The sequence below is a fragment of the Platalea leucorodia genome (assembly GCF_965183815.1).
Source record: "Platalea leucorodia genome assembly, chromosome: 1".
Taxonomy (NCBI): Eukaryota; Metazoa; Chordata; class Aves; order Pelecaniformes; family Threskiornithidae; genus Platalea; species Platalea leucorodia.
Genome location: NC_138823.1, coordinates 107,791,529 through 107,816,354, shown reverse-complemented (window position 1 = coordinate 107,816,354; position 24,826 = coordinate 107,791,529). Strand labels below are relative to the sequence as shown.

At 44.3% G+C, this 24,826-nt stretch overlaps 1 protein-coding gene across 4 annotated transcripts; it reads right to left on the bottom strand.

Moving 5' to 3' along the window:
• Positions 1-216: 216 nt before the first annotated feature.
• On the bottom strand, positions 217-19,994 carry PDIA4 (protein disulfide isomerase family A member 4). Of its 4 annotated transcripts, none has more exons than XM_082317141.1 (11): positions 19,599-19,994; positions 14,289-14,466; positions 12,365-12,570; positions 11,558-11,696; positions 10,822-11,027; positions 9,980-10,138; positions 8,720-8,871; positions 7,626-7,785; positions 7,298-7,531; positions 6,306-6,752; positions 217-3,957 (listed from the first exon to the last, which is right to left on the bottom strand). In XM_082317141.1, exons 1-10 carry the CDS (start codon positions 19,699-19,701, stop codon positions 6,337-6,339), a joined length of 1,953 nt encoding a protein of 650 aa, XP_082173267.1. In that variant the 5' UTR covers positions 19,702-19,994; the 3' UTR covers positions 217-3,957; positions 6,306-6,336. The 4 variants fall into 4 exon arrangements, with proteins under 4 accessions (XP_082173267.1, XP_082173269.1, XP_082173266.1 ...); XM_082317143.1 differs by having other exon boundaries at positions 6,691-6,752; positions 19,599-19,993; XM_082317140.1 differs by lacking the exon at positions 217-3,957 and having other exon boundaries at positions 6,095-6,752.
• Positions 19,995-24,826: the final 4,832 nt, after the last annotated feature.

Here is a 24,826-nt window from a genome sequence, read left to right as displayed (position 1 = left end):
CCAGTATGAGGAAGTGCCACCCTTACAGCCACTGCTGTGCTGCTATAGAAAACAGCGTGCTCCAAGGATCTCACTAATACTTGTGGTGCATCTTGGAAGTAAAAGAATGAAAAAACAAAGCCCACTGTGACTTTTTTTTTTTTATTCAAAATGTGACTTCTCTATTTCAAGATTGGCTGGTTTGTCCAAATTGAACATTAAGGGTGATCTCTCAGAAAAATAAATAGGCAGGCGGATTAGTAAGGCCACTTAGATTTCAATGGACTGGTTAGTACACCAATAAAAGCCCCTCTCGATTTGCATCTGCTGTAGTTACGTGCTCTATTACTGCTCCTTCAGGCTCACTGAAAGGATCTTAAACAAAGCTCAACCCACCTGCCACTAGGCCCCCTGTGAAGATCTGCTAGTTGGGAAGAGCTACAGCTTCATTACGCTAGTGGAGTTTGACCAGCTATCCTTTAGTTGTTCTATCATCTCGAGACTGTAAGACCAAAAACAACTCAAAGCACAAAAGAGCAGCCAAACCCCACATTAAAATACGTGACTAAAATCTACTGTCCAAATGCATTAGCAAAAGTAACATATGAAATATTTCACATGGCAAGTGAATGCAAAACTGCCTTCCTTACTCAAAGCAGTACCAATTTCAAGAGCCATGTTCCATTTCCTGAATGCATTCTGTGGTTCAGAAATCAGCATTAGTGTAGTATCAGCACTTAACAGAGCTGTGGAGCTTTGCTTGTGTTGCATACTTTTTTTGTTTTGCAACAGGTGCATAGGTTAAATGCAAGTTATTAGGCTGAATATGGAAAGTAAACAGCTGAAAACTTGTGGCCGGATACATAAAGCAATCAGAATAGGTCAGTAAATGGTCCTGTCTAGCCTTGATTTCTCCGACTTTATGGAAATTTGAGTTACCATTTGCTTTTTTCCTGAGCCCAGCTTCTGCTGTATTTTCTTTTACTCTGCTTCTATCATTCTGAAGAGCAAGTTACGAGGCTGTATTGCAGAACAACTCTCCCCTGTTGTAAGGGAAAACATACTGAATTTCAGGAAGGCTACTGTAACTTAGACAAAGCAAGTAGGAGGGCATTAATCAAGAGCAGGCTGAGAAGTATCAGCTTTCACTATGAAGAAACAACTGGCTGTTCAAAACCCCAGCATATGGAAATCCATCAGAGAATTGGGTTACTGATTGCGATAAGGGCCTTCTTTGCATGATTAGATTAAATATAGCTTTATCTCCTTTACCTTTTTGTTAATCAAGACGCAGCTTGGGATTTGAACAAACAGCATTTCTGAAACTGAACTGTCCACCTTTGTAATGTAAGGATTCATGGTAATTCACAGAGCACATCTCTTCCTCTCTATATGCAGAAATGAAACTGGAGAATGGCCATGTCGAGACCCAAGTAGTCTCACCCAGCCTCTGCAAAGACATGATAATTTAGATTTCATAGTGTGGACAGAGCTTGTCCAGACATTCAGGAATGGTGCAGAGAGCAACGCTGCAAAGGGTCAGGTAACACAACAGTGGCTTCATATAAAACCAGCCGTCCGTGGCACAGAGACTCCAGCGCCAACGTTAACTCACGTTAACGGTCTGTGGCCTCAGTGTGCACAGCTGTGTCTCAGCGACCCGGCTTCAGTGCAGAGCAACCTCCACAGAAGTCAAAAGAAAACAAGCTCATTTGTGAGCTGTGTAGGATTCTGGGCACAGATGTCAGGACAGGTTGCACATGCCAGGAAAACTTTTCTCCTACCCATGGCTGCGTGGATTCATGCAACCTACCATGGGTCCAGGCAGGAAGAGAGGGGGAGCCCTCCCTTGACAAATGCACTGCAGTGGAGGTGTTGCAGGAATCGCTGCACATCATACTTCGAGCTGTGCAGCACTACTAGCTGAAGTACCAGAAATGCCCGGCAACTGAAGCAAGATGCTACAGCATTTCAGTACCTTTGGTTAGGGTTGCTCACAGATCAACCCACCACACCTGCTGTGCACTGAAAAGGGAGTTTTGCAACTGAAGTACAGCAAACCAAAGCCAAAGAGCTTAACAAATACAAGGCTCTGTACCAGTTTGACTGAGCGGGTTACATACTTGTTTGCACAGGGCTTGATGTACTCATTACCCCACGTCAAGGGCTGAGCGTACGGACTGCAATACTCAGTCCTGTGATCCTTGTCCAGTTCCAATGCAGGCTGTGACCAAAAAGCCTTTTGGAGCATGGACAGCTTGCAGTGGCTTCTCTTGCCTACCACAAAGGAAAGGACAGAAGTCTGACCACTACAGTTAATACTACTTTCTTAAAAGCCTTTAACCCGTATCATGTATTCTTATTCATGTTCTACTTTTCAGAAGTCCGTTTCCTCACATAGCCTCAGGTACAAGAGGGAAGATAGATAAAACTGTGGAGTAGTCTCCGGATCTGCAGTGCCTTGCTTGCTAACAACCAAATTTTGGGCCACACCCAGGCATCACCATAATTAACAGTTTTGAAGTATAAAATTGTTTCAAGTAGAAACCAAGTAATAACCTCGCCTGTGAAGAGACATGTCCCTTTACTGTTATCAGTCTCTTCCAGTACTAAACAAGCTAGCACTTAATGCAGTGTCAAGATCCCAGGCCAGTATTTACTGTCACCTTGAGCGTCTCACAGACAGAGAACAGATGAACTCACTCCTCAGGGAGCACCAACTGTGCTAGAGTTGCTGCTTACCTTGGTCCTTGACCTGACCCTTCAGGGAAAGGAAGCGGTCCTGAAGAAGTCTCAAGTCTGACTACTTAAAGATGTACTGCAGTTTACAGAAGATTCTTTATTTTCTAGAAGACGCGTGCATGGGAGATATTTACACCAGGCCAGCCTCCTCGGAGCCTACCTGGGAACTGTTGGTCCTGTGCTGAAGCATAACCTGCAGGCTTTCTTCTACTTGGAAGTATAATCAGAAGTGATGCCCTATGCTCATGCAGCTGTGGGTAAGAGCAAATGAGGGGGCTCCCTTGTTCTTTTACACTGCATGCAATTTATTTATTTCCTTCTGTAAGAAGGGAACACCAAAGCCGGTCAGTGGCACTTAGGTAATACTTTAATGGAGTTCACGATGCTTAGGAACACATCCTAATGCATCAGGAAGGGGAAAAAAAAGACATGCATAATGCATTTAATAGAAATCCCTGAAGATGGTATCACCTGTTCCCCTTAGGAGGCAATCTCATTAAAAATCACTGTTCAGGTAGACAGCTTTATCTAACTGAGGCCTAACGATGGAGCCAGCCCAGTGAGTTTCACAAAGTTGATGTGATGTTGATAGTGTACACAGCAGGGGACAGGATACTGGAGCTAAGGAAAGCAGTTTGCTTTCCAGCAGGACTTTGCCCAAAGCTGAAAGGCAACAGTACCCTCTCATCTTCCTGGGAAGCAATCAAGATAAATACATCAGTTATGGGGTGCAAATGCCAAGGTGTGTGGCACAGTCAAGAACTCGCAGGAAATGCAGCCAGAAAACACCAATGTAAGGATGGATCGATTCCTCATTCCCTCTACTACTCATAACCCAAACCCATGACCTACTTCAGGTAACGCTGCCTGCTCTTGCAGCTCACAGTGGTCAAGAAATTAAGTTAGCAATACTACAACTAGTGTATTCCTCTTCCTCATTCAGCTCTGACTAAAGCACGCTGCTCCAGAACAAAAGTCAGGTCTTTGAGCACAGCCACAGCTTTGTACCTGTGCACCAGGCTGCCTCCACCTACAAAGGCAGGGAAAAGAAAGCCAGGAGTGCCACGCCAGCGCACATCGGACACTCCCCGGGGTCTTGCAGCTTTTACTGCCACGAGGGCTCCCAGCAGGCTGGGGAGGTCGTTTTCAACCCAGAGTGGTGTCAGCTCCTGCTGGGAGGAAGAAGTCTACAGGAACAGCACAGCATTGGCAATGACAACATTAGTAAGTCAGCACCTGCAAGAAGAGAGGCGAGAAACTCATCATCAACTTTGACACTTATTGTCCCGAGAAGAATGGAGCTTCAGCCCTGCCTGTAGCCCCTGCCACCAGTAACGGACTTTTCACTCTCCCTTCTATACAATCCATATTTATCCATGTCCTGTTGGTTAGACAACATCTGTTTTGGAATAAATCCCTACAAGTCTGCAATTAACTAATAAGCAGGAACAATTTAGTTCCCTGCAGTATTACACGAGGTATGTGCTTAGGGATAGAAACTGAACTATGCTTAATAACTGATTTATAAAGTCTGTGCCTACTTCTTTGAAGAACTGAGATATCTCAACTGGCAGACAAGACAGAACTTGCTACTTGGCTTATGTACACTTTCTAAACCTGAAAAGTAACCTCTAATGTAAGCTGGTGCTCAAGTGAGTCTGATCTCAGTCCTGTTGCCTACACACAGATATTTAATCACAGATCATGGCCTTTGAAGGCTCTACAGAAAAGCTGCAAACAGAAATGGCAAGTGATGGGAAGATAATGCACTTGGTAAGCGTCTGGTAGGTGAAATATTGCCTAAGCTTAACAGATACCTGTACATTTAAAGGACAGTAGAGAAAAAGCCTTCTATTATGAAAAGAGAAGTCTGACAATGCCAGGGCCTGAAGCGAATTATTACACTGCTTTAACACAAAGCAGCAATTGAGATCTGATCCTGAATAGTTGCTTAGCACTTCCTAGCTTTTGCTGGTAAACAACAGGAGCTGAATGGCATTCAAGCACACCCCAGCACTCCGTGGAGATTTGATACCATCCCCTTCTTTCATAATCTGCTGGTGAGCTTTGTTCACCAGCTTCAGATAAATTGTTAAGTAAGAGAAAGCCTTCATGCAGTCACATATACCTCTGCAAGAACAATTCTGTAACAACCTAGACAGCAAAGCGTGGCCAACAGTCAGCGTGGAACAGTCCTCTGTTCAGACAGCAGGAAGGCACGTCCCTTCAACAGGGATGAAAAGCACAGTAGGAAAGGATAGGGATTATGTACCCTCTTGCAGGCCCTTTTGGGTCCTTAAACTATAGCTTAACGGCCACCTCCTGGACATGAGTTCACCCTTGCTACACAGAAGACTGCATCTCCACAGAAGAAAAAAGATTGGGTGGTGTTTTTAGATTTGCACACCCTCCAAAAACTTGAAAACTGATGCAACAAGGAAATGCTGAAGGAAGACTGGTATTTGTCTTTTGCAAGACGGAAAATAGTGCTGCTAGGAGAGAAGTACTACCCATAAAATATGTATCGAAACTGCCTCAGTGACACTCAAGTCGCACACACTGCACAGCATCACAGCTCTGAGAAGAGGCAGACAGTGCTTCTGGAGTACGTAAGTTTGCCATCCCAACATGTCCCATAAATTTACGGACATATCTAAACAGGACATTCAAGATCAAAATCCACTTTTAAACACATATACTGCCAAGTGGAGCACAGAGTAGATGTGATCATCCTTTGTACCTGCTAACTGCCACAGGAATAAAGTCCATCAGGAGGTCTCAGTCTGCTTCCCCAAAGAAGAATCACTACCAAACACCTTCCTCTCTGCAAAAGGAAAGGAGGTGGTAACACAGATCTGAAACCAGAATCCAAGCATTACCACCCACTAGATGCTCTTTCTACCACACTCCAATTACTCCAAAATATACTTGGGAAGACTAAGATATAAATGGGTCAATACAGACTAGTAAAGAGAGGTAAATTAGAAAAACTTACTATGTTAGCATCACCCTCTCTACAGAGGGGCACAAAGCAAAAGCGGACAGGTCTAGAGCACATGTAGTTAGCAAGTCACTGTTGTCTTATCTCAATAGGACTGAATAATTCATCCACACTTTAGAAGACCCTCATTCTTACCCTCAGCAATGAATACGCTGATATAGTCACAGGAATAGGTATACAGAAATAGAACAGAAGAGAGATTGGCTCAAAACACCCTTCCCCCTAGTAACCATACCAACAAATAAGAGAAAGAAACATTTGGCAGAGGCAGTTGGTTCTCCCTCTCTTTTTGGTAATACCTTTTAACTTAAAAAAAACAAAACAAACCCACACAACAGTTGCATTGGAGTCAAAGAATCAAGCTTAAGATAGTCACAAAAAATAAAGGATGTATTTTCTCCAAAGATCAAAACCATAACTAACGTAAGACATTCATATCAGAGAAGTAGTTCAGTGTCCAGAAAAACTTCTGCCATATAAAAAAAAGATACTGCAATTGCTTTACTGCTCAAGAATTTCCTTGCTCAAATTGCTTAATTCTTCTCAAAGTTTTGTCAGTAACCTGCTTTTAACTACAACGTACAAACAATTTTTCTTCACCACTCTCATCTTATTTAAAGCTCTTCTTTTGTTCTGGAGAGTTTTGTTGCATGCTCCTCTATAAATTTGCTCAAATGCTCTAAATCTCTGTCCCCGCCTTCAAATTTAATAGGGCTGTTCTTCTTGTCCCTCGGAGCAAAGTAGATAGTGGGGAATCCCTCCACTTTGTAGCGGTCACTCGTCACGTCGTTGGCAGTAGCGTCCATCTTGGCTATGACTAGATTTTTCTCGTTCTTGTATTTTTTGCCTAGCTCAGTATACACTGGTTCTAGTTTCTTGCAGTGTCCACACCATGGGGCATAGAACTCTATGAGAACATCATTCTTTGGATCCATTACTATGGTATCAAAAGTTTTACCCACTACCACCTTCACAGGCCCTTTGTTATTTTTTGGCACTGGCTGGGACTTCACAATAGGCTTCAGTTTTCCTAGAAGGAAGCAAAACACATACTATTGTTAGAATACACTAAGAGCAGTCCTTACGATCTCCCCCAAGAAAGAGCAGAACTACATCCTCCCGCCAGGGAAAAGCACTGCGCCAGTAAAAACATAGGCTAGCTTGCTGGTGACCTTTTAGCACAATAACCTTGTGAAATATGGGCAACAATTTGTTTCACAGTTTCCCAGAACCTTTCTCCCTCTTTTTATGGCTGTCCATCCACAATGTATTAGAAAGTGATTTATTACACGGGTTCCAAGTATGAATGATCAGCTCACACTTATTGCAAAGCTGCAAGAACATTTAGGCTTGCCAAACACGTTCAGTTTTGGAATATAGCTAGATGCCAAAGCACAGTTCAAGCAACAAAATTAATGAACTGAGATAAAAAAGGCAAGAAACACCCAAAAGCTTTAAGCTACAGAGTACTATAAGGTTGCACGTACAACTTTATTGTAGCCATTGCCTCAGGAAAATCTCTTGGAAGGGGAAACAAAGCAAATGGCTTAGAGAACCCTGTTTTAGAAACCATACCTTTTTTGAATGCCAGCACAAATTGCCTGAGTACATCAGAGTCAAACTCTTCTGGCTCCATGGCATATTTCTTGCCACCTTCATCCAAAATGGCGACATTGACATCCTCTCCACTCTCAAGCAGGCCCAAATCTTTTATTTCAGAAGAATAATCTTCCTCGTCAGAAACAGCAAACACGTATTCAGGGAAGTCTTTGGCCACTTCTAGGACTTTGCCTCTCCAGTACTGGGTAGCTGAAATACCAGAACACAACGGGATTAGTAACTTCTAGTTACTTACTGCTTGTTTGCTCCCAAAGTAAAGGAATGGTAATCTTAGTGAACTTACCAACACGATAGTCGAAACTAAAGTCTACAGAATAATAGACAACCACTAGAGGACGCTTAACGTATCTTTTAGCATCATTGGAAGGCTTGCGATGACCAACTAGAGGCAAAGCATGTTTTAGCACGTGCTCTTTAATCTCCGATCCATCTGTAGAGTCCTGCTTAAAAAAAATCGTGAAAGAAGTTCAGACAAATGCATTTAAGTGGCATTTCTGTTACACAATACTGAAAACTAATATTGATGCATGCATGAATGAGAAAGAGGGGCATGCTATAAACAATGCTGTCACCATATTCTTCAAATCCTTAAGCACTAAAGATAATTTAGTATTCTACCCTTAAACTGAATATTGTAATGGTACATTATTATTTGAATACGTAACCTCTGGGTTAATGTCCTGGTTTCAGCTGGGATAGAGTTAATTTTCTTCCTAGTAGCTGGTATAGTGCTGTGTTTTGGATTTAGCATGAGAATAATGTTGATAACACACTGATGTTTGAGTTGTTGCTAAGTAGTGTTTACACCAGTCAAGGACCTTTCAGCTTCTCTTGCTCTGCCAGGCGCACAAGAAGCTGGGAGGGGGCACAGCCAGGGGGGCTGACCCCGACTGGCCCAAGGGCTGTTCCATACTGTATGGCGTCACGCCCAGTATAGCAACTGGGGGGAGCTGGCCAGGGGGCAGTGATTGCTGCTTGGGGGATGGGCTGGGCATTGGTCAGCAGGTGGTGAGCAATTGCATTGTGCATCACTTGTTTCATATATTCTTTTATCATTATTTTCCCTTCCTCTCCTGTGCTATTAAACTGTCTTTATCTCAACCCATGGGTTTTACTTTTTCTTTTTCCTGATTTTCTCCCCCATCCCACTGGAGGGGGGCGGTGAGCAGCTGTGTGGTGCTTAGTTCTGGCTGGGGTTAAACCACATAGTTAACTTCATAGAGCTTTCTTGAACAAAGCAATACAGTTTGAGGGGACAAACCGGTTGCCTCAAATATGTAGTAGCATCCAACAGGAAGATGCCAACAGCTCATATATACAAAGGCAGAGAACTTTTAATTTGCGCACAAACTTTCTAGCTTTGGATCAGCTACTCACTTTAAGATCCAAAACGTGCATCTTGGGCTCGTGCTTTGATTGAAATTTTTCTGGCTGCATGACAACCAGCTTTCCTGGAGATGCTTTCAATAGTTTTGCAATCTCATTGCTGAAGGTGTGATGGAACTTGTAATCTTCTCTTAAACCGTTAGCTGAAAAATTAAGGGTAGGGAGAAGGAAAAGTCATCAAGAAGTGAACTGACGGCCTCTGACTGAAATCTTGAGACTGCACTGCAAGGAAACTCTCTTCCCATTCTCAAAGTGACATGGGACAACCCAGAGTCTTGGAGAACACCTCTCATCCAGGGGCAAGAAGCATGTGAAAATAGATACAATTCCAGTAGCACTACTTGAATGCTGTTCAACAACCCATCTGCTTGATGAGTTATTCTACATATTCAAAAACCTTGAACAGCTTCCAAAACATATACAGTGAAACAGCTATTTGTTTATCAGTCTCCTACCTCTTGGCTTCCCCCCAAATAACAAAGTAGAGCTGGAAAGGAACTCACAAGGTCACCTAGTCAATCTATTTGCTTTGGGGCAGCCTGGGAAACAGTTCTGTATCTTGCCATGCTGGAGCAACCAAATCAGCTTCTAATGCAACTAGAAGTGACAGCAGCCCCAGAGGCAGGCATAGCCAGGGAGAAAAGAGACCACACTGGTCTCAAGGCTCTGGCAGAAACCAAGGTGGCTGCGATTGGTTCAGTCATGCGAGACACAGGGACTGACTCAAGGGACTGAGCACTTCAAGTGCTTAGCCTCTTCTGTGTGGTAGCAAATATCAACAGAACCACCTATGTGTCACGTCAAAGGGGTTTTTAAAGAATGAAGATTGCCAGGAATGGTCTAGCTACCACCACCCCAAACAAGCTCAGCAGAGCCCAGCCTCTGGAACTGTCAGATACGAAACAAGCAATAGCAGATGGCAAAGCTAGCAAGGCTTTAAGCCAAGAAGTTGCTATTTGTTCCTCAGCTAGGAATTTTCCCTCCTCTCTAGTTCACATGCTTTTAGGGACACAATACTGAGAGCAGGTATCTCCTGTGACTGGCCGATACTTTAGTTATAGCCTCAAAATCTGGTGTGAGCTTTATTCTTGAGTACAGGTGGAAGATCACCCTTCAGTCTTCTTCCTCTTATTCTTCTCCAACCTCCCCCACTGAACTAAGAGCAGAAATAAAGGATGTCTCCATGCCCAAAGCCCCAGGCAGAATCTCAACAAAACATACATTTCATTAATATTTTAAAACATTCTTTACCTGCTTCCTGATAGAGCTGATACGCTTTGTCATTCTCTCCACTAAAGACACCAATGATGATGACATCATCCCCATCCCTCAGAAATTCCTGTACCTGCTTGGTAGCCTGAATCTGTTTGGATGGAGGACCAGCCTGTTCAATCATGTAATCGACAATACCTGTGAGACAAACCCGCCCCCAAAAAGTTGCTTAGAACATTTATTGAAGTGAAAGGTTCAGGCATTCCCTCTATGACATTGTTCAATAGCACATTTCCCATAGACACCTTTCTTTCTGTGCAGCCCTCCCACAGTAACTAAAAGACCCAATCAGCAAGACCTCAGTCCAAGTTTTTAAAGCTGCAGTTCTGGATATTCTCTTTCAGGTTGGTTTCAGAAGAGGTGACCAAGCACGAGTTCCATGGGTATCAGCTGATCTTTCAAGTAACCCTCCCTTCTGAAATTCCAGACCCTTCACTGCCTCCTGATCTTGCTATGAGCCAAAATTCTATGTGGATAGTCTTAAGTTGTCCCTCTTATGAAAACCCAATATTGAGCACTTCGCCAGCCCTCATGCTGCATTCCAGTGCAATTAAAAGGCTGCCCATTTACTCATACTGCCACTGCTTCACCATGTGCGTTTAACTTATTTTATATTAAAAGGAGCTTATAGTACCACCATAAGATGTTATAAAGATTAGAGACAAATTTATACTGCCGGCCTACGTAGGTATGAGAGCACAGCTTTCGAGGTTCCTCAATTACCATTGCTATGATGTTAACAAGTCTGCAAGTCCTATAGATACATCAAAACATTTGTGGTCAAGCCCTCCGAAAATAAGAAAAAGCAGTAGCTGCAGTACCGTATTTTTCCCGGGGACCACTGTAGTCATAAGGTTTGCCCTTGCGGAATATTTTCAGAGTTGGGTAGCCAGTAACATCAAACTTCTTTGCAAGCTCAGTTTCAGCAGTGGCATCGACCTTAGCCAGGGGAATAGGAGGTGTGCGCTTGCTGAGCTCCTGGGCAGCCTTCTCATACTCTGGAGCAAGCCTTTTGCAGTGTCCGCACCTAGGGAAGGCGAGAGGAGGGGAGTTTTTACAAGCCATGAATCCTGCTAGGTTCCTTCTGCCTCTAAAGTGGAAGAGTTAAGTGTTCCAGAATGGAGAAAGTAGAAAGGGGGTTATTCCATCTACGGAGGACAATTCAGTCTAGGAAGACTTGTCTCTCCAACCTGAAGCTAGCCTCTATGTCTGGCCCCACATTACTACAGGTAGTTCCATTTTGAGAGGCCATTTTTAAACTAAGGACCAACTCCCTTTGCTTTTCAGTATCTCTCAACATGTCCTCAAATTAGTAAATAAGGAGAATCTTCAGTGAAGTTTTGGAGACCACCCCTTGCCGAGACATAGATCGAGTCTAGTTTTCAAGTGATTTGTAATGCGATCCTAGGTCCAGATTGGAACTAAGGTACACCAGAGCTACACATACCTGCACAAGGCAAGGCTCTTTAAAACAGGCATAACAACAAAAAATAGGTTCACCAAACATGCTCAGGCCAGCTGTGCTAGGGAAGTACAGGTGACTGCCTTCTTGCTTACCATGGAGCATAGAACTCCACCAGGATTATGTCAGCACCATTCACGACATCATCAAAATTATCCTGGGTCAATACCAGGGTAGCTTCTGGTGGAGGGGTCCAATTGGGGTCAGAAACCTCCTTGACTTTGGCCACAATTGCTGAAATACAGTTCAACAGCTCAATTAGCAAGTTTGCATTATCATACCAGTAGTGTATCAAATGCAAGAGTTGCTATGAAGAATTTAAAATCACGAGTGGCAAGCATGGTCTTGGACCAAAGCCTACATGTCAAGCTTACACAAGAACAGTCTTAATCAATCTCCTTTATGCTTTACTTCATTGTTGCTATTGCCAAGGTCTTCTCTTAACCCTGTAGAGCATTTTACTTACACAGAGCACAGATCTGTAGTTTGCAGCACCATAGCACATGAATTCAATCTCAAAACAGACAGAAAAGGTAGTTTTCTCCCCCCCCGACTGAAGTTGGACACATTCACTAAGCAAGAAACAAATGGTTTTATATACAGTCAATATACAGATCAGATGTTTCTTATTAGCTGATCCTTCAGCAAGCATGAGACTACGTCTTCTAGTCAAGTCATATTTCTAGAAACCTTCCATCAGTAACAGCACTACCCATTACCTGCAAAGTTGTCCTCTAGCATGCAGCCAATTGAGAAGATAGGCAAAATTTGAGCCTTCATGATATTATTCTGCTTAAGATAAAGTAACTTGATATCAAAGTCCTTCAAAATAGTCACATTAAGAAGCAGGACCATATACTTCTTTGCTTTATTACAGAGAACTGCAAAGGACCGGTGCTTACCATCTTCCGTCCGAGAACCGTCATAATCAACAGGCTGGCCTTTTTTCAGGATTTTGATGGTTGGGTAGCCACTGACATCAAAACGACTTGCTAGCGAAGTGGCTGCAGTAGCATCTATTTTGGCAACCGGAATAGGAGGGTCATTTTCCTTCAGAGTTTTGGCTATCTTTTCATATTCAGGAGCAAACTGCTTGCAATGCCCACACCTGTCAGAGGAAGACACAAGTAGATAAATAAATGTGAGACAGACCCGCAAGCGTATTTTGCTATTCTGCATTTCCAGGATGCCTTCTGACAGATGTTCACAACATAAGAATGTTTTTCTTGCTGTTTTCAGATCATGAAGAGGTAGAGAGTAACTGTAGCTAACATGCTGCTTGTTCAAATCCCAACTTTTTTTTTTTTCATTCAAAAGGCAACACATTTCCATGTATGTTTTATAAACCCATTATAAAAAAATTCAACAATTCCTTTTAAAAACAAAATTGCAAACCTCGTACCGTGCTTCTCCTTCCTCCCTGGCCCCCCAAGTATGGTCTCATTCAGACCAGCTTCTCCCTAAACTAGGTTCATCTTCTCTACCCAGCACCTTAAATTGAACTGAAGTGAAAAATGAACCAGTAGTTAAGTTGGCCTAATGAAATCTCACATCCACCACAGTATCGCAGCACCTGCTCTCTCTCTGGCCACACCAGAACTCTTTGGAAAGAACAGAAGCTCCTGATGCAAAAGCAGGCACGACAGAGGATATCAGTGTAAGAAAAGCTGAATATAGCTTGATGAGCTGAAGACGAAACCAGGAAAATGAAGAAAAAAAGGACAGTCACGTGCAGCAGACAGCCTGTACTCCTTAGCCTCTCAACTGGCAGGAGGGGGAATAAAGAGAGGTGTTTAGTCTGTGATGACCACACATCTTTCTGCTCAGATAAATTAAGCTTCATGTTCAGTTTTCATGCAGGCAAACTACAGCTGCAGAAACAGTACCTACAACCAAGCAGGGATGGGATTCTCTGTAATGAAAGTGGCATTAGTTAAAATGCAACTCCACCTCAAGCAAGATCGTATTCTCCCCTCTGTTCAAAGACTAGAAAAGGACAAATGAGTAAGTCTTTATATCACTAAGCCACAAGGAAGAGAGGTTCTGGCTGCAACACTAACTCAGCAACTTGACTGCAAATATATTCTACTCTTGTTTTTCCCCACTAACCATCCCTATTACTTTTGTCCATAAGAATGCAAGAGAAGATACATTCTGGCCTAAATTCTTGGTCTCAGTTGGATGCAGGTAAATCCACCGTAGCTCCTCTGAGCACACTGGTGTTACTCTGTGTACCCTCATATGCCAGCAGAATTATCATCATTAGGTAGATGTATGAAGCACTGTTTAAATTGATAATATGAACAACCACACTCTTCTGGCAAGGGCAGAGATTTGAACTGCAGAAGGAAAACCTTCTAGCAATTCCCCTGCTAGAGAAGCCTCCTCCATCTAGATGAGCAAGTGCACAAGTTCTCAGTGGGCCAGCACAATGACATGATAGCAGGCTGCAAGACCACACTCCATGACTTTTCTGGTGCTCACTGGGACCATCTCTGTTCCCTGACAGGCACAGAGCAGGGATGAAACCAGGGGTGTGCTTCCCTTGGCATGTGATCCCTCAGTATGACCCACATCCGTGGAGAAAGAACAGGCTGTTGTCTGTCGCATGGTACAGGGGTAAGGAAAAGGGTACCTCCCACCACCAGAACCATCTCCTACCCTGGACTATGGTAGAGTCCAGTGCTTCTCCTGCAGGCAAGCTACTCCTACATCATCTTTAAAATTGCAACCCAAGCTCACTTTTTAGGCATGTGTCCTGTCAGAGAAGCCTCTAGCAGCCACCCCATCCCGCACCTAAGGAGGTGCTACAGGCTGTGAACCCACCATGGTGCATAGAACTCCAGCAGCACAGTGTCCTTGTCTGCAGTAAAGGTGTCAAAGTTAGCATCATTCAAGACTAATACGCCATTTTCTTCTTTAACTTCAGAATCATCATCATCGTCATCTTCATCATCTTCGTCATCATCATCACTGTCATCATCAGCTTCTTTTGTAACAGATTCTGGGAAAGTAATAGCAAAAATGCAATATGGATTAGATTGTCTTGAGTTTAACATTAAAATAACACTACCAGGTTAAAGATGGATTAAGTATATCCCACGGTTAAAAAGAACTATCAACGTAGGCTAATTCCTGCTTCACATACAATGACAGCTCCCTCAGTTTGCAAAGAGTTTGGACTCTGATGTTTGACTAGTCCCATTTCATTTCTGTCCATACTATGCCACTTTCAGTAAAGTGTCAACATGTATTTTGCTCTTCAGGGCAAACTAACAAAATGGACACAGTAAGAATTAATGCAGACCTGTGTGACAGGCGCTACCAAGGTCCATTGGCTACCTTGTTGAAATGTGGGAAGTGAGGCACCAGACATGTTTTGTTGGGCAAGAAGGGCACGCAGATGATACCCAAATTCAAACAGAAGCCCTCCATCATGCAGCAAAACAACTGTCCTTCAAGCGCAGCAACTTGTGGTTGCAAAAATTAGGTATCTTGTACCAAAAAAGCAGATGCTATCTGTCCCCAATGCTTTCCTTGTACACTTACTCACTACACCTGTAACACCACAACTGCTACGCTCTGCCTGTCTGAAGGTCTAACAAACAGACAGGCTTGCTATAAACTCAAATGCTATCATTTCGCTACTACCAAGGTGATTTAGAGGCAGCACTTCAAAATTTTGCTTCTATTCTTGACTGCTCAATCCCACCCCTGCCACCTCAATTTATCTTGCTTTCAGTTACAGCAATGTTTCAGGTCTGCAATTCATTGAAGAGGTTTTTCACTCACAGGAGCATTGCTCTGCTCTGGATCAGCACCAAGCTACAGAGTAAGTGTAGAAATCAAATAAGTAAGTGACTGTCAGGGAAGTCCCATCTAAACCCACTCCCACGTACTTGGCAGATGCAAGGTACTCTTCTGAAATAAATGGGAGTGAAAACTTCTTTCAAGAACATTTGGGGAGGCCTTTGATTTAAGGAGACCAAAACAGCTAGTCCAGAACAGGCCTTTCAAGGAGAAAGTAGATTTGCTAAATTACCAAAGTAGAGTTAGCATATGAAACATGAAGCCAAGACGTTTCAACCGGTTCAATCTTTGTTAGCTTGGAATTTCAGATGGTTTCTTTAACATTCAATCTTTCACATGTTCCTTTAAACTTTTTTTTTCCCCCAAACTGCTACAATTCACTGCAAGCAGACCTTCCTGAATGACTTTAAAGGTATTTCAGTCACAGAACAAGTCATGAAAATACCTCATCCCAAATGAACACTATACAACAATGAAGCTAAGGCCCTTTCAACCACTGGAAGTTCCAGGATTAAAAAAAAAGTTTCTTGTTCAAAACTATTCTCTACTTAATTTTAATTGGCTTTTGACTAAGCTGACAAAAGTTACTGCAGTAGGACAGCAAACCATGTACATGTAAGTTACTTATTCAGGACAAGAATTCTGAAAATACTCTGATTTCACCTGGAATTTGAAAGTCAAGAATGATAAATATGTAGCATCCAGGTACAAAAAAGTGATTAAAAACAAAACCCACTATTCTCAGACCAACAGCAGACCACAGGAACAAGCCCACTGTGGACATAATTATGATGTTGAATTGCAACAGCCATTTTTCTGTTAGAAGAAGGTATTAAAAAAATAATCCGATACGCTCTCAGAAAACAACATGCACCCCTGGAGCAAACACATTAATTTTAATTAGAACCCAGCTTTATACACCACCAACATATTAAAGCTTCTGATGAGGAGAGAGATCACAGGACATCATTTATCATACAACAGTTGTCACCTGTATTAAGTTTCTTTAATAACTATTACTGTTTCATCTGATCTATGAAGCAGGTAAAAGCACTATTTGCAAGTGGACAATGCCTCCTGTGTTGCTGCCTCTGGGCACTTGCAGTGAAGGGGCTGAACTGTCAAACGCCCTTGAAGTGAATCTACGGCAGTCATGTACCTATGGGACTGCACTGGTGAAAAAAAGCTAGTTTTCAGGAGGTTTCAGCAGTGAAAAATTCTGCTTACATGCATGCCCAGCAGTTCTGAGGGCTATATTTCACCACGGGGTGTTTGTGGTTGGTCTGTGCCTGAATTCCCAGCAAGTTGCGCAATGCCCATTGCTTTTCCAAGCAAATCACTTCAGACTTGATTTTTCCTGACACAAGAGAATTTGAGCAAAACTAGATGGCCAATTCTGCTCATGCGTCTCTGAAACTCACCACTAGGCTGCAACTCTCATTCCTGCTTTACTACACTAACTACCCACCCCTGACAGAGAAAGAGACCACCGCAGCTACTGTGGCACAAGCTCATGCTTTGGAAAGCTGAGAACAAAGCATCACCTACAAAAACATCCTGCACAAGTGGAAAACGTTACCACTAGCTAACATCCACCATGGAAATAATTTTCTGTCTTTCACTGCAAGTGTCTGTATAGCCTGCCATCATAAAACTTCCTTGACAGTGATACATTGTCATGGACATTGTAAGACACCCACTTCCTCTTCCTCAGAGATGGAGGCAGGACAGTGGCACATAACAGCAGGACTCCAGCTTTTCCCAACTGGCTTATGGAGGGCATGCATTTCCAAAAAAAAAAAAAACCCCAAACAAAAAACCAAACCATCACCAAAAGTTAATCACACCTACAAACTGGTCCTTAAGAGCGCAGACTCACCCTCTGTAGTCTCCAGCTTCACCGACACCTAGGGTTATCACAGCTACCTCTCACATCCCCTTTAGTGTTGGGACTGAAAGACCTGCTTCAAGGACCTGATCGAGTATGGGAGAGGTAAGCTGGACTTTTTTCATTAAGAGCAAGAAACTTTCTTTTGCATTACTGATTTACGATTTGTATAGAACAGATACAGAATGAGTCTAACTGTGACACCTGAAATGGCAGAAGTAGCTAATAAACATTTGCATAAAACAGCTCATAAAAATAAAATAGCTGCACCCAAACTGAAGTCTTTGTTTCTTAAAGCTACTTGCAAAGAAGGTGGACAAACCAGCAAGTGACAGCGGTGGCTAAAACTTGCCCTCCAGTAAAATACAGACCACTCCCTTTTACCGCAACAAAGCATTTCCACAAATTTCAACACATGATTACAGAAGTCAAAAAACATGATGAGAATGACACTCATTTTAAGACTTTAGGTACATGATGCTGGCTGGCAGGTCTTCTTCAGGATGGCAGCTACTCTAACCGAAATTAATTCTTATAGTAACTTCACTGAACTTTCAGCATTTATTGGAAGTCTGGCCTAGTAACTTTTTCTTAAGTGGAGTGAATCCTGCATGAAAAAGCTGCATCCAGGCATCAATGACTTCTGGATTCTGCCTGAAAATTTCCTTTTGAGGAGGGCACTGCAGTGTCTGTTTCTTAATTGGATGAGCTCAGTTTTCAGAAACACCGAAGTCAAGACTTGTAATCTGTTGCCAGGGCATTCAAAAGCTTTTTTTATGAAAGCAGCCTTCCTCAATCTTTTCTGTAGTGGATCCTCTACGTAATTACTCCTTTTTCTTCATCAGGATGCAAAGGGTGTAACAGTCATGACCGAGGCTAACCTTGCTGAGAGCGTATTTGCCCCACTGCCCTAGTCAAACTTCACTTCCAAAACTGTACAGTGCAACAAGTTTGGTTTCATTTGAGTTCTTCATCGTCTGAACAATCAATTTTCATAAGGTTACCTGCTTGTTGCACACTTCATACAGGTCTGCATTTCAAGAGCTAAAATGGAAATCCCTAACTACATGCATTTTTAAAGCAAAGGTTTGGTAGAGCCTAGTTCATGATTTATATACAATTTGGAGATATACAATAGAAATAGGAAAATGCAATGGATCGGTGTTCACCTTGCACACAGGAGGAAATACTTCTGTCACTGTGCATCTTTGATCCCGAGAACTCATATGATAAGAAAAGTGCACGTGGGAAACAGTGAGGAGAGCCTGGCCCGCGAGAAGCTGAGCTACTGCTGCCAGCCACAGGACCCAGGCTTTGCTGAAACATCACAGGTGCCTTCATCATTTGGAGGTAGTAGGGGAAATCAGTACTGGGCTTTGTCACAGGCTACAAAGTGATGACAACCAAGCATTCTAGCTAAATGCAGGGAAACAGACATAATACAGAATCTTCCCGTGAAGCTCTTTTTTCTTTAATTCTAAGCTGAAATACACGTATCTCCTTGCTGCAGATGCTATATCCTATAAAAAAATCTTTTGATCTTTATTGTACAGATCACACAGTTGGTCACACAGATAAGGTACCTGACATAAGTGCATTTGTTCAAGTTTCAGTGCCTGTTCACTGAGCAAGAATTTGCAGGGCAGGAGCTCAGGAGGTCATCCATAATCCGGTCTCCCTGAACGCCCTCTAATACTTAACATACAGCAGCGTTAACGTAGAAAATACAAAACATGTAAGATTTCTCAAAATCCACGTGAAAGACGTTTAAAAACAAAAAAGAAGCCCCTTCAAATGCCTGCCTCCTACATACAGGTGCGAAACTTGGTAAGTCAGACCAGCTTTGTTTCAGCTAATTTTGGAAAGGAGAAGAGAGACATCAGTGAAATTCGAAGACAATGGGAAAAAACACCAAGAAGCTAGCAACACACGGCCTTCCTTCTGGGAAAAAATAAACAATCAGTTTGAAACACACAGAATGCACAGATCCCCTGAGCTCAGGGGTAAGGAAAAGAGTGCTCTGTCGGATAACGAAATTACAAATTTCCTGGTCACGCAGAAGTCGGCACTTGCCAACACGGCTAATTACTAGCTTTTAACTCCGCGTTTAGAAGCGGCGCGGCAGAGCTGGCGCACAGCGAAGGAGAAAGCAACGCCGCTGTGACACGCGGGCTCTGGGGGGCATCGGCGCCTGCACGGAGGGGGACCAGGGCCCTGCCTCCGCCGCCCCGGCCCCGGGGCCTGCGGGGAGCAGCCCGGCGGCCGCCCGCCAGCGCCTCGCGGGCCCCGGGCTCCGCGCAGCGCCCGCCCCTCGCGGCGGGGGCAGCCAGGCCGCGCACCGGCGGCCGCGGCACCCACGCGCCCAACGCTCGCCGCCGCCGGCCCGTTCCCCGCCTCGCCCGCACGCAGCCCGCCCCCCCCCCGCCCCCCGCACTCACCCCCGTCGTCGTCGTCCTCCTCGGCCGCCACGCCGCGCGCCAGCAGGGCGATCTGGGCCAGCCCCAGCAGCACCACCAGCACCCACAGCGCGCTCGGCCTCATCCCGCCGCCGCTCCGCTCCCCGCTCCGCTCCGGCCCGCACGGCCCGCCGCGCCCCTCGCGGACGCCGCGCCCCCTTGATTGGCTGCTGCCCTGCGACGCGGGGCGGCGCGGCCGCCAATCGCCTCGCGCTCCCCTCCGAAGCGGCTCTGCCGCCCAAGGCCCGGGCGCGCGTCACGAGCGCGGCGTTCCCAGCGCCCCCGGCCCCCAGCAGCCGCCGCCGCTCCGGGCTGCGCGCTTCGCCGCGGCGGGAGGACAGCGCGACCGACCGAAGCTGGGGGCGTGCGCGCCGCCGTGCGTAAAACTAGACGCCTGCTCTGAGGTGCCTCTCCCCCATTGGCTGCCCGGGGGCCGCCAACCGCCGGCTGCCACGGTTCAGGCGCAGCCGCTCTGGGAGCGGGAGGGGGGTGGCGAGGCGGGGGGGAGGCGGGGCTCCCGCCCCCGCCCCCAAGGGCGAGAAGCCACATCGCCCTTCGGGATTGGCGGGCTGCCGCCAGGGGGCGGGCGGGGGGCGGGGCGGGGCGGTGCCAGCGGGCGGCGGTAGCCTGTGAGGACGCGCCGCGTGCGCGGGGCGGGGCTTCCCTCGTGCGGGGGCGTGGCGTGGCGTGGGTCTGCCCTTGGAGACGGGGGGGAGGCCGGGGCGTCGCCTTCCGTCGGGAGCCCGGTGAGGGGGCCCGCGGCGGGCCTTGGCGCCGTAACCGGGACCCGCCGTCGGTGGGGCTCCCGGGGCGGAGGCCCCAAAGTTGTACTTGCTGTTTCAGTAACTTATTGCCGTGACAGTGCCGCCGCGCTTGGGGGCTCCCGTAGGGCTCAGGGGGATCGGGCGCAGCAAGTCCATCCGTAATGCCGTCATTAACGAGAGTAAGCAAAGGTGTTACAGGCCTTGGGCGGAGTAAGGGTGCGCACTGCCGCCTGTCTGAATGTCTTAGGCTTAAGTTTTTGTATTTCCAAAAAGCTGTGGTGAAATCAGTCGTTTATTTAGGTTATAAGAGAGAAGTAATTTGCCGAGTCAGGTTTTTCCAAGTGTATTGCCCTCCTATTCGTCAACAAACCCACAAACATAAGCAGGCCTTGGGATGGTTGATTCTTCCCCTTTCCCCTTCCTGACATAAATATGACACTTCTTTTTTTTTGTATATAATTGCATTTCTCTCTTTTGCTTACTGATTATAACTCTGGAGAGATATATTGGCATAATTTCTAGCAATGATTGTTCAAATGCTTATCAGGTGAACATCTAAGATCTAATGAGACGGTGCTAAAAACTGGGCTTTTGGTGCTCAAATTGCCAGTTTGGCCACATACTTGGACAAATCACAGCTGTTCGTAGGTTCATGAAACAATTATTTTGTTTTTAACAGAATTTCTGACCGTTGAATAGATAGTTTGTAAGCATAAAGCATTGTTAAGTTCAGTGCACAGCAGTCATACTCTAAAGTGGTAGCAGTAGCTTGTGATAAACAAATACCTTCGAGACCTTGAAGTGCAAGCTTAAAATATGAAAACCGTGATTTTAGGGGACTGAGAAGACATTGTGTCGCTCTGAAAGACTACTGATGCATCTAGGTTGCCATTTGGCATTTGTCAGTGGTCTGTAGCAAATAGGTTGGACAAAAGGCATTAAAAACCTGCGTTGTTCTGCATTGCTAAGTTATAGAACGGGAGTCAATGTGTTCCCTCAACTCAGCTGCCAAACAAATTATTTGGAAAATACAGTGGCTGATACAGTAGCAATTTTTCAACTCACTTGTGTACCACTACAATTAAATGAGACCTGATTTGAATCAGGTTAAAGCTGTATTGATCCTGTCAAGATCTTGATCCTGATCCTGTCTGGTTTTGGTATCAGTATAAAAAAAAACAGAACTTGTTTTGATGATTAGTTTGATTAGCATGGATACTCAGTAATTTGACAATAGCACGTAATCAGATTGGATGCTCAGTGTTCTGAATGGGAAAAATTAAAGACCATGGAAGGTTTTTATGTAGAATCTTCACTGTTTGGTTAACACCACCCTTGATTTGAATATTGTGTTGGTGTGTGAAATATTTACTGCCTTCCTCATCAGAGTTTATAAGAGAAATAGTGGCTATTGTAATCCATTTTATTCTGATTTAGGTTGGAGATTATGCACCTGACAGTGACCTGTCAAGGTAGAGGAGTTCTGTCAGGCCCAGTACTTCATGACTGACATTGTCCAGGCCATTGGAAAATATGTTAACAAAGCTTACAGAAAATATAGGCACGTCAAATGGGGAAGTGATGTGAGTATTGCTTTTGCCTGTTAGAGTGTGAAATACAGGATTAAATACTTTTTCTTTTGTGATGGCTAAGTTTTATGGTTATTGTGTTTTATGTCTATCCACAGATTTGCTAGGCAGTCAAAGGTGTCAAGCACCAACATCCAGCTGGACAGGGAAAAGGAAGTGCAAACAGTACAAATACACTTGTTTTTTTAATTATTTGTTTGAACTGCAGGAGGAAAGCCTGCAATATAGAACCCCTGTAATCCCTGTTCAGCCAAGGACAGCCTGATCATCTAACTGAGAGATTTGCTAAAGGTAGGTTCATTGTGTGGGTAGTTACAGTATTGGTAGCCTAGATCTTAGGCACGTCCCACTAGACAAACAGAGCCTTGGCAAAGGACTGTAGTCCGGTCTGTCTTCAAACCAGTGGGGCTGTGCCTGTCTTCCTAGTTTGGGGTAACACAGGATAGCACAGCGAGTCATAAACAGCACACCGAACAGAAGTGTAATTCATCACAGACCAGCTGGGGTGTAAGCTCCATGCAGTTGTGAAATACACTGGCCACTGGAAAAAGTGTGCTAGCTGTGCAGCTTTTCCAAGAGATTCCTTCAGGCTCTCTAAAGGCTTGCTGACCTGTGGTGATGGTCATACGAAGCTGAAAATCCTCTGAACTAACTACTACTGGTAAGAGCACTGCTGCCTTTTGCCAAGTACTCATTCTTTGCATGAGTTGCATGAGGGAAAACCCTCCTCTTTACCAGGAGGGTCTCTAGGCACAAGGTAGGTGGAACAGAGCCTAGAACAGATAACTAAGTATAGGGTCATCTCTAGGTTAGATGCGTGGAAAAGTGAATGGCACAGGTCCCTTGCAGCGTGTCTGATGTAAGAAATTGGCCATACTTACAAGTCAGTTCCGCCCCATACATACTAGAGAGCAAACAAGCACTGAAAGTATGAGACCCCACAGAGCATCTGTGGAGCAGTTTCTGGGTAAAAGGCATTTCTGTCTGATAACATCTGCTATGCTGCAGAAAAATCCAGCTGTTGGCATGCTTTGGTTATTTGAAAATGGATTACGTTTTGCACATACTATGTTTTCATATCCTTACAAGCTGTTAGCATCGCCATTGACAGACTTGCAGCCTCAGGAGCAAGTGGACAATCATACTCCTTAAGTACGCTTTTCCTCAGGAACATTCAGCAAGTGTCTTTCCTGTTGGTTTAAGTTGTCAATGGCTACCTTAAAGTCTTCACAGGTTGCACCTGTGTTTTCCAGCACCATTAAGTGATGGACTGTGGAAATATCTCTTTGTACCATACTGTAATTTTCTCCTTCAAAAGGTGACTTAGACGCTAGTCATCTTCTGTACATCATTCTGCAAATTCTGTGGGGTACAGTTGTTGGAGATACGTGAGAAATAAGGCAAAGGATGTGAAGGCAGAGGACGTTAATCGACCTCTGTAAACAGTTAACAAGACCCGGCCTGAGAGAAGAAACAGGAGGACACCGCAGAACAGTCTGGCAAGGAAATACCAAGATAAGCACGAGAAAACAAGGCCGCTGATAAAGCCGAAGTGAGAATCACTTGAACCATGAGTGAACTGTCCTAATTAACATAGTAAAAACCACACCTCCAGCAATGAAACCCCCGGCCCAAGCAAAGACCCCTACCCACTGAGCATGCTCTGTAAATTTAAAACACACTGTACCTTTAAGTGGAGACGAGGCGTGTGAGAACAAACAGAAGCGAGGATGAATAAGTGGAATTGTGAAAACACTGGTAACAGCTACTCAGAATGTATAAAATGTGACTGCATGTTAACCAAGGTGGGCTAGCTTTGTGGGGTTACCACCTAGCACCCATCTCTGCGCAGACAGGAAATAAACCAATATCTCGACTCTGTGTGTTATTTGGCTTTTTGCACACCGAGTAAAAGAACCCTGCTTTTTGGGACAACACAGTTGTTGATCTTAGAAGAGGCATATTCAGCAGAAAATGTCAAAGAGTAAAAAGCCAGTGTTCTTTCACAAAAATCATGAAAAATGCAAGGTATGCCAGAATAAGCTACATTAGTCTAACTTCTGCTATTAAATTATATTACAGTCTCAAAAGTAGATTTGAACCTACTTGGCCTTTCACAGCCTGATGGTACTGGGTGGCTCCCTGTAAGGATACTGAGCAATTATAATGGTCTCACATATGTGGTAGCTCCTTCAATTTATTGTAATCCTTGATATCACAGAGTGATACTGACTAGATGCTGACTGATATTGTCTGAATAGAGGTGCAACAAATTAATTTACTATTTTTAAATATGAATTTTGTGTCTGGGTGCTATAATAAGTTGCTGATGGTGCTTAAAGGATTGGAAATTCATTTTAATAGGATGTGTGCAGCCACAGCACCCTGCCAGTTAACTAAGGTGTTGGACCGTGATGCGCAGAATTTTCAGTAGGACTGTGTGACAGACCACTTTGTGTTTCTGTGATTTTTTTTTTTTAATAGAGTGTTTGATCCATATGGCATGAGCTGATGGCGCTCTTGATGCCACCCACTGGCAATGTAAAACAGCTGAAATGCTGCTGATGCACACTTGACATTGCAGCATGTGCACAGTTCTGAATAGTTTTGGGGAATGCTCTCAAAACTTGTTTTCTAAAAAAAGTTCAGTTGCAAAACCTCTCTTTTATGTGATCTTCCAATTTTAAACTGGCACAGTGTCACACAGGTGTTTTGAATGATTTTTCTGATAGTTTTCTTGTGAACCTCAGGTATCTTTTTTGCATAATAGCTAAACTTTCACAGCGAATGATGCTGAGTTGCCTTGCACATAATCTTCATGTGAATCACTTCAGTGACTCTCAGAACAATGCTTAAA

Bases quoted from the DNA above. Each gene is read 5' to 3' on its own strand.
- PDIA4 (XM_082317141.1), bottom strand. From the start codon at position 19,701: ATGAGGCCGAGCGCGCTGTGGGTGCTGGTGGTGCTGCTGGGGCTGGCC. The intron at 11,697-12,364 runs GTAAGCACCGGT...ACTGTATTTCAG, and splicing joins CGGTTCTCGGACGGAAGATG to CAATTGTGGCCAAAGTCAAG. The intron at 8,872-9,979 runs GTAAAGAATGTT...TTAATTTTTCAG, and splicing joins TCAGCTCTATCAGGAAGCAG to CTAACGGTTTAAGAGAAGAT.